The sequence below is a fragment of the Lepus europaeus genome, chromosome 9 (genome assembly GCF_033115175.1).
Source record: "Lepus europaeus isolate LE1 chromosome 9, mLepTim1.pri, whole genome shotgun sequence".
Classification (NCBI taxonomy): domain Eukaryota; kingdom Metazoa; phylum Chordata; class Mammalia; order Lagomorpha; family Leporidae; genus Lepus; species Lepus europaeus.
The window spans coordinates 68,262,551-68,272,171 of NC_084835.1; the positions used below are offsets into that span (position 1 = coordinate 68,262,551).

The 9,621-nt window shown below is 47.7% G+C and overlaps 1 protein-coding gene across 5 annotated transcripts in view; it reads left to right on the plus strand.

The window, feature by feature from the left end:
- Positions 1-9,621, plus strand: part of ENOSF1 (enolase superfamily member 1) — a 47,256-nt gene that overhangs the window by 35,469 nt on the left and 2,166 nt on the right. For 4 of the 5 annotated variants that reach the window (XM_062201430.1, XM_062201435.1, XM_062201432.1 and 1 more), the window contains 5 exons: positions 3,822-3,863; positions 4,959-5,088; positions 5,366-5,465; positions 7,648-7,729; positions 8,849-9,222. In XM_062201430.1, the coding sequence (XP_062057414.1) occupies positions 3,822-3,863; positions 4,959-5,088; positions 5,366-5,465; positions 7,648-7,729; positions 8,849-8,950 (456 nt within the window). In that variant the 3' untranslated portion in view covers positions 8,951-9,222. Of the gene's footprint in view, positions 1-3,821; positions 3,864-4,958; positions 5,089-5,365; positions 5,466-7,647; positions 7,730-8,848; positions 9,223-9,621 lie in introns of those variants that run through there. The other variant, XM_062201431.1, reaches the window with a different exon arrangement.

The following is a 9,621-nucleotide window of genomic DNA, read 5'->3' on the forward strand; positions in this document are numbered from 1 at the left end:
TCAATGTGACTATTGAGAAGGAGTAACTTTGCCCTGCCATTTGCCAAAGATATTTTCTAATATCTGGTTTGAGATTCCTGTGATCTTTTGCTCTGAGGTTTCCTTCCTTTACCTTCTTTCATATTGGTGACCGTGTTTCTGTGTTTCTGTATGTAACACATCTTTAAGCATCTTTTGCAGGGCTGGACGAGTGGCGACAAATTCTTTCAATTTCTGTTTGCTGTGAAAGGTCTTAATTTCACCTTCATTCACAAATGAGAGCTTTGCAGGATATAATATTCTGGGCTGGCAGTTTTTCTCTCTTAGTACCTGGGCTATATCTCGCCATTCTCTCCTGGCTTGTAGGGTTTCTGATGAGAAATCAGCTGTAAGTCTAATTGGAGATCCTCTGAGAGTAATCTGGCGTTTCTCTCTTGCACATTTTAGGATCTTTTCTTTGTGTTTCACTGTGGTGAGTTTGATTACGACGTGTTGTGGTGAGGATCTCTTTTGATCATGTTTATTAGGGGTTCTCTGAGCTTCCTGTACTAGGATGTCTCTGTCCTTCTCCAAACTTGGGAAATTTTCTGCTAGTATCTCACTAAAAAGGCCTTCTAATCCTTTCTCCCTTTCCATGCCTTCAGGAACTCCTAGAACCCGAATGTTGGGTTTTTTAAGAGTATCCTGTAGATTCCTGACAGTATTTTTTAGATTTCTGATTTCTTCTTCTTTTCTTTGATTTGACTGTTTCCTTTCCTGTTCTCTGTCTTCTAATTCCGATATTCTCTCTTCTGCTTCATCCATTCTGTTTTTAAGGCTCTCTAATGTGTTTGCCATTTGATCTATTGAGTTCTTCATTTCATTGTGGTTTTTTGTCAGTATCGCAGTTTCCTGTTCCACTAGTTGTTTCATTTCATTTTGATTCCTCCTTAATATTTCATTTTCACGGGAGAGATTTTCTATCTTGTCCATTAAGGATTTCTGTAGTTCAAGAATTTGTTTTTGAGAACTTCTTAATGTTCTTATGAATTTTTTGAAATCTGCTTCTTGCATTTGCTCTATCTCTTCATCTTCATAATCTTGCATTGGCGTGTCTTGTTCACTTGGGGGCGTCATAGTGCCTTCCTTGTTCTTGGTACCTCCGCTTCTATGTTTCTTGCTTGGCATGTTAGAGATAATTTGTGGTGTTTTTGTTTTTGTTTTTTTTCTCTCGTTATACTATGCCTCTAAGTGAGCTGTCTGTTTTGTTGGAGCCTTAGGGGCTGTGATGGGTGTGGCCAGAGAGCTATGCTTGTTTCTTGAGGTTTAAGGCTGTCTAAAGAGCGACTCTCCCAGATTACTTGCTCCTTGCTGGGAAGCTCTCTCTCTCTCTCTTTTTTTTTTTTTCTTTTGACTCAGTTGGGAGTGGAGTTGAGGGTAGTTGAAATCTAGCCTCTGTGAGTATTGGTTTGATCTACCCCTGGGACCATACACAGAGTTTATGCAGCCCTCAATGTGTTCTCCAGTTTCGCTAAAGATACTGAGTTTGGCTGAGCTTTACATATGTAAAATCGCGGTGCTCTTTGTTTTGCTTGGTGAGTGAAGGGAGAGGCCTCTGTTCCCCCTCCCCCCAATGTCTCGGACTTCTCAGGTCTTTGTCTTACTGTCCTCCGTTCCCGCGCTGGCGAGATTCTGTGGCTCTGGCTCCTCTCCCGCCGCTGCCGCTCGGCTCATCTCGGTTGGTTTTCCACGCGGTGTGTTCCCTGTAAGTCCTCTGTGTCTCATCCACAAGATCCGGAAGCGTTTCCTCTGCAGTTTTTTTTCTTGAGTCTTTTCCTGAGGCTACAGTAATTCCACTTTTATGAAAGTTTATTTTCCCAAACTAAGGCACACGTCCTCACTATCCGCCATCTTGGCTCCGCCCCCCCCAGGAACATTTTTTTTAAAAAAAAACAAGATTTGTTTATTTATTTGGAAGAATTACTTGTTCACTCCCCAAATGGCTGTAATGGCCAGGCCTGGGCCAGGCTCAGGAGCCAAGAACTTCCTCCAGGTCTCCCATGTGGGTGCAGGGGCCCAAGGACTTGAGCCATTTTCCACGGCTTTCCCAGGCACATTAGCAGGGAGCTAGATAAGAAGTGGAGCAGCCAGGACATGAATCCATACTCATATGGGATGCCAGCACTGCCTGCTGTGCCACAGTACAGGCCCCAAACAATTTTTTTTTCCCTGAGGTTGCTTTGCATAGCTATTGTGTGTTGATCCTAAAAATTTAATTCCAATTGAGGAGCCATGGCTCCATGTTCCAGAAGGAGCGCTCCCATGTACCTCATAAACTGGGTGTGGCCAGGCCCTGTGGTGGGGAGAGCAGAGCTGACTCTGTAAGGAACCAAAGCTACAGGGGAAGGGAGGGAGCAGGAGCCAGAAACAACCATGGCCTTCTTCAGAGGCGTTTCCGGGCTTTGACTTGGCATGGTTTAGCTTATATGGCTTTAGCCGGCATCCGAGGAAGCAGGGCAGCTGTAGAAATGGCAGGTGCAGGTGGGCTGCATGGGGATGTCCGAGGGGAATGCAGGGGGCCTGGGGCCAGATGACGGGGTCCGTCCACTCAGAGGACGCAGCTGAAGAGAGCGAGTCCCTGACGCTTCTTGAATGAGACAATGGCATAGTGATGGCTGGAATTCCAGGGGATGTGAGTGCCAGCAACCTGCAGGGTGGATTGAGACCAGTAGATGGGAGGCGAGGAACCGGCGGAAAAGATCTGAGACAGGTCCAGACCTGGAGGCTTTTCTAGTCTTCTGTGGGAGACACAGAATGTTCACACAAGAAGGTGTCTTGGAGACCATCTGCTCAGGCGAGCCCTCGTGCACCCAGGAAAGCATGGCTCCGGGTGGCACATGTGCGACTTGCCCAGGTCCACACACCTCACAGAGGCAGGACAAGTGTTGGAGCAGCACACCTGGCTTCTAAATGAAGGGCGTTTTCTGCTGAGAAGTTGCCTTAGTCTAACGAGTTGGATGCCTCCCCTGGCTCCACCGTCAGCCTAGAGTTCAAATCCCTGCTCTGTCACTTTCTAGCTCTGGGACCGGGAGCAGTTCTCACCCTGAACACCTGTAAAACAGGGGTGATGGTGGCTCCTCTCCCACTGGGGTGTGACCAGGAACCATTGGCTGCAGTGTATTGCAGTGCCTGGCAGGTAGTAGGTGCTCAGAAAGTGTTAGCTATTCATGTTGTTGAAATTATCATCCTAAACCAAGGCAAGGAAAACCCATGGAGAAACCAGTTGCCTGAGAAGACTAACTGTGGAGTCACAAGCCCAGGAAGGCAGGAGGGGAGGGCCCAGGTGGTAGGTGAGAGGACAGAGAACAGGGCACTGTGTGCAGGTGAAGAGTCCAGCACTGACCAGTTGAGGAGTTCAGCCGGTGAGCAATGGCCTCAGTCCATGGAGCTGGGTTTTGGAACTGAAGATCTGAGAAGGTTCTAGAACAATGGCAGAAGGGACTCAAGGGAGTGGTGACCTCCCTAGGAAGGGGTCAGCAGAGGTTGGACCCCATGAATCAATGAGGAGCCACTGCTGAGTGGCTGTGTCTCCTCGCAGTTCTACCCCACTGCACAGGTCCAGGGAGAGGAGCCCCGGCCAGGACACCACAGAAGGCCATGAGAGCATGCGAGCAGTGCTTGCTTTCCCCTGTGGACACAGCCCTCCCCCACTCTTGTGTTCCCCCAGCGCCTTCTGCCAGTCTTCAAACTTCACATGGCTCAACAGCAGGGCTGCTTCCTTCCTTAGCTACAAATATTTTTAAACATTAGAAGCTGCAGTTCAAAACTTGGGAAAATAACTCCAGGCTGCTTCTATCTTGCAGGCGCTGGTCCCACTAGGAATTGGCGTTGCCACTGGGGAACAGGTAAGTGGCATCTCGGTAGGATCGCCACACACTGACTACCTCTTGAGGACACAGTTATGCATTCGGCTGCAGTACCTGTTGTACCCTGAGCTGGGAAATTTCCATCATCTCAGATATTGCATCCTTTTTTAAAAAAAGATTTTTTTTACCTATTGGAAAGAAAGAGAGAGAAAGGAGAGAGAGAGAGAGAGATCTTCCATCCGCTGCTTCACTCCCCAAATGGCTACAATGGCTGGGGCTGAGCCAGGCCAAAGCCAGAAGCCAGGGGCTTCTTCCTGGTATCCCATGTGGGTGTAGGGGCTCAAAGGCTTGGGCTGTCTTCTGTTGCTTCCCCAGGCCATTGGCAGGGAGCTGGATTGGAAGTGGAGCAGCTGGGACTTGAACCGGAGCCCAAGTGGGATGCCAGCACTGCAGGCGGTGGCTTAACCCATTACACCACCCTGTCCCCAGAAATTACATCATTTTACTACACTTCATTAGTCTAGAGTCCAATATCATTAAACGTTTGTGGCTTTTTCTACAACTGCTATGTCCGAGGTCATTGCTCTTTTCCAGGGTAGCTAGTGAAAGCTGCAAAGTCAGCAGTGTAATGTTGCATTACAAGGACATGCAGTGGTTACAAGACAGCCAGCTTCCAGATGGAATACACGTGATGGCGTACACTTCTGGTGCTTATCAGCCAAGCCCAAATGCCTGCCCAGACCTGCTGCAGTGAGCCCCCGAGCAGAGCAGTGCACGGAACAGAGGCTCGATTTTCCCAGCACTGCTCTGCCATGCTTCTGTTCTGCTGTCAATGCCACCTGCTCATTGCCGTCACCACATTTCACCCTGATGCTCTGCTTCCCCTCCCACCTGCCAGTCGAGAAGACAGTTATTTCTTAATAAATGGCAACATGCTGTGACTGCTACCTGACTCCTAAGTTCCATTAGCAGATTTGTAAGGAAGTGAGGACAAGGTCCCCGCCTGCACTGTCACGGCTCCTCATGCCCAGGCTTCCCGAAGGCCACTGATGAGGAACAGTCTCCAGGCTTAGAGATCCTGACGGGGATCAGAGGGCTGACTCCTGCTGATGTTCTTTTTAATTCTATTTCCAGTGCCACAATAGAGTGATATTTAAGCAGCTCCTACAGGCGAATGCCCTGCAGTTTCTCCAGATTGACAGCTGCAGACTGGGAAGTGTCAATGAGAACCTCTCAGTGATACTGATGGCCAAAAAATTTGGAAGTAAGGGTGCTGCTGAGGCCGCAGGCTGGACCTCCACTCCCCCTGCCTTTGGACGCTTGTGGTTCCTTCTTGGTCTTTGCGATTCTATAGTTTGTCACTTTGATTATTTTTTTCTAATTTCTGCTTAGCCTTAATCAAGGAATCTTTTTCATCATTTCATAATATTAACAAATTATTTAATCACCTGACAGCACTAAGAAAAACCCCAGATTCTCTTTCAGCCCTTCCTCTCTCTGCTCTCCTCTCAGCATTAAATAGAAACCTGTCTTCCTTTTAGTTCCTGTTTGCCCCCATGCTGGTGGCGTCGGCCTCTGTGAACTGGTCCAGCACTTGATTATATTTGACTACATAGCAGTCTCTGCAAGCCTTAAAAACAGGTCAGTAACGTGGTGCTAACTACACCTTCGCCTTCAGTAGTGTCCCCAGCTCCAGGACAGAGCTTGTAAAATTGTCTCCCTGACCAGGCACGCAGAACCCTGTGCTCTGGCACATCTTAGAACTCAAAGGCCAAGTTTGTTTTGCTTCCACTTTTTTTTTTTTTGTTTACTTATTTGAAAGAGTTAGAGAGAGAGGAGACAGAGAGAAAGGGAGAAAGAGAGACCTTCCATCCACTAGGCTGGGCCAAAGCCAGGAGCCAGGAGCTTCATTCATTTCCCAGGTGAGTGGCGGGGCCTGAGCACTTGGGCCATCCTCCGCTGCTTTTCCCAGGCGATTAGCAGGGAGCTGGATTGGAAGTGGAGCAGACGGACAGGAACTGGCGCCCATATGGGATGTCATCAGTCACTGCTCCCAGTATTCTATATGGGCAGTAACAACAGAAGCCTACCATGGGGGCTGGCATTGTTGCACATCAGGTTAAGGCACCACTTGCAACAGTAGCATCCCACCAGTTTGAGTACCAGCTGCTCCACTTCTGATCCAGCTCCCTGCTAATTCACCTGAGAAAACAGAACAAGATGGCCCAAGTGCTCGGGCCCCTGCCATCCACATAGGAGACCTGGATACATTTCCAGGCTCCAGGCTTGCACCTGGCCTAGCACCAGCCATTTGGAGAGTGACCAGTGGATGCAAGATCTCTTTCTGTCTCTCCCTCTGTCTGTCACTCTTTTAAATAATAAATAAACTTTAAAAAAAAAAAAAAAAACCACAAATTTTTCATTCAGGAAGGGTAGGTTCTTGTGGCTAGCTCACTTCGCTTTGTAAGCGTGGTAGGGAAGAAGTTTGTACCCAGAACTCCTCCCTCCAGCAGCCGCCATTGCCAACTCTCTGAAGCTGGGCTCTGGGCATCCGCATACCCTCCACTTCTGTCCGGTCCCCTCTTCCCGACGATGGGGTCTTCCACGATCTGGCCACGTCTCTCATCTTACTCTCGGGGTGTGCTCCTTCCAGTCATCTGCTCGTGGAAAGCTTGGCTTATTATGCTTTTCCTGTCTCCTGGAATTAACTGTATCGCAGAAAGATCACAAGCAGCAAGCGATGAAAGCATAAAAATAGCACGGGAAATGTAAACACCAAATGCTGGGCTGAGAGAGAAACGGGATCCGGCAGTGTGCTCAGGGACTTTTCCTGGTAACTGCAACGGTCTCTTTCTTGAGCTGGGTGGCGCGCAGACAGGTGCTGCCTTTTAGTATTTGAGTGTGTTATCCTCTGAAGAACGTTAGATCTCTAGACAGGAGGACATCTGGGCCTCAGTCCCGATGCTGCCACTGGTTATCTGAGTCTGTTCACCTGGAAGATGCAGGTTGGGACTGGATCGTTTTTCTCTTCCCTTTCAATTATCATCCTCTGTCTGTAAGGAGGAAGATTAACATCCTTGCATTATTCTGCCTTTGGTCCTCTCACTTCAGTTCCAAAAGAGGTTCTGTCCAACCAGGAAGAGCCCTGCAGGTCTGAGGTCCCTGGTGCCTTGTACAGGCCTTGCTGCTCAGGAAGGGCCCTGGAGCAGAACTGCCTCCAGCAGCCGCACGGCCTGTTGTCACGCTTCAGGCCGGCTGCACTCGGTCGACTCCCTGCTTGTCCTTCAAGGCTCAGCTGTCCTTTGGCGCATGGGTGGGTCTTCCCCCACCCCCACCCTGCTCGCCATAGCCGACACAGCACCTGGTACAGTCAGCGGCTAGCGTCTGTCCACTGAAGCCATGTGGCCCTCTCCCACCAGTTCCCATGTAGTCCCAGCACTGGGCTCAGGGCCTGCCTTGCACAGCTGCTCACTCGAATCCAGATAGCTGCAAGGAACCTCAATTGGAAATTTAAATGTATACACCTAACTTTTGGCTAAAAGCACCTGAGTAATTGGAATAATTATGAAGCCAGAGTTGATGTGTTCAGGACATCACAAAACCTTTGGCGCTACAAGGGACTTCATGGTTCATTTCATCTCAGCCCCCACATCGCTGCATCTTATCTGTGAGAAGCCGGAGGCACAGAGGTTAAGGGATTTGCCTAGAAGCACATGGCCTCACCGATGAACCTCAACAGTCAGTTTCTTAGTGCTTTCCCCTTAGTAGCCCGTGAATCATCTAACTGCAGGCATCACTGTTCTGATCTGATTCTTCCTCCTAGGATGTGTGAATACGTCGACCACCTGCATGAGCACTTCAAGTATCCTGTGACAATCAAGCAGGCTTCCTACATGCCTCCTAAGGTAAGCTGCAGCCTCCCAGAGACACTGCCAGCCATGGCTGTGCCCACGACCCAGCCCTTGCAGCACAAAGCTTTTACCCTGTAGAGCTTATTTTTAGTACCTAGAATCAAATTCCTGAGGCTTAAAGGTCAGAGCTTGGAAGTTAAATTAACCAACAAAGATTCTCTCAGATTAGCTTTTCCTCTCTCGTTGAGGCCTTAAAACATACACACCTTGTACAAAAAAAAAAAAAAAAAAACACACACACACACACACAAAACAAAACAAAAAACCTAGCACCACACTGTAAGTTGGTGACTTAAAGGTTTGACTATAGTTGCGTTATGGGGGAAGTTCCCCTATCATGTTCAAGAGGTCAGAGATTGAACTATCAAAGAAGCCTGATTAGTTACCAGTCCTGGCAGGTAGCCAATAGTGTGCCCCTCTGCCCTATTCCAAAAAAATCTGAAAATTAATTTTTTTAAAAAAGATTTATTTGAAAGGCAGAGAGATCTGTCTGCTGGTTCACTCCCCAGATGCCTGCAACAGCTGGGCTGGGCCAGGTAGAAGCCAGGAACTCCATCAGTCTCCCACATGGGTGGCAGGAATCCAAGTACTTGTGCCATCATGCACTGCCTCCCAGGTGCATTAGCAGGTAGCTGGATTGAAAGCAGAGGAGCCGGGACTTAAAACTGGCACTTTGATATGGGAAACTGGCATTCTAAGTGGCAGCTTAACCTGCTGTGCCCCAACACCTGCTCCTGAAAACTTATATTTAAAACCCTTATGAGGAGTGTGTGAGTTCTAGTCCTGATTCCCGCATCCTGCTTATGCTTATGCACACCCTGGGAGTCAGTAGGTGTTGGCTTAAGTACTTGGGTCCCTGTCACCCACGTGGGAGACCCAGACAGGGTTCCTTCTGCTGGCGTCAGCCTGGCCCAGCATCCTCTTTGGTAGACATCTGGGAAGTGAACCAGCAGATAGGAGACCTCTTTCTGAATCTTTCAAATAAAATAAAAACTTATAAAGTATTGACACCTCTGACTTATATGTAAAAGCACTGTAGTAGCAGCAGAAACACATAATACATGTTTTTGTTCCAGGTGTTTCTGGCACCACTCACTTTCTTGTCTTTGCTAGGCTGCTGGCTATTCAACCGAAATGAAGGAGGAATCTGTAAAGAAACACCAGTATCCAGAGGGTGAAGTCTGGAAGAGACTCCTTGCCGCTCACGAAAATTAAGTGTTCAGCCCTAAGAAGCTTAAAATGTCTTTAGTACAGCTATATAAATAGGATGAGGGGAAAAGAAGTATCTTACCCATCACAAGGTTAATGAAAGACATTAACCTCGGGAATGAACTCAGTAATGACAACTTGATTCTTCTAGCCAATCAACCTACAGGCTTCTTTTTAATCCTTAAATTTAGATTTACCTAACGCAGTCTGGGAAGATAATCTTCCAAATGTTCTATCAAGTTCAGGTACCTAGACATTAAACTGTACTTTAAAAATAAGCAGTATGCTGCATAATTTGTTGGGAAAATTTTTCATTTTTTTCTCTATTTAACACTTGTCATAAATCAGCAGAATAAAAATAGTTTTGCAGCACCACAGGGGATCTGTGATACAACAAAGGGAAAGATTCCACTGATTAGCCCTGGAGTGGTTTAACATCCCTTTCTTGTTCAGTCTAAGGATATTACAGAATTCACACTATACTGAAACTAATGACAATTTCACAGATTTTTTTTTTTAAAGATTTATTTATTTGAAAGGCAGAGTTACAGAGAGGCAGAGGCAGAGAGAGAGAGATGTCTTTACTCCCCAGATGGCTGCAACATCCACAGCTGCGCCGATCTGAAGCCAAGAGCCAAGAGCTTCTTCTGGGTCTCCCATGCAGGTGCAGGGGCCCA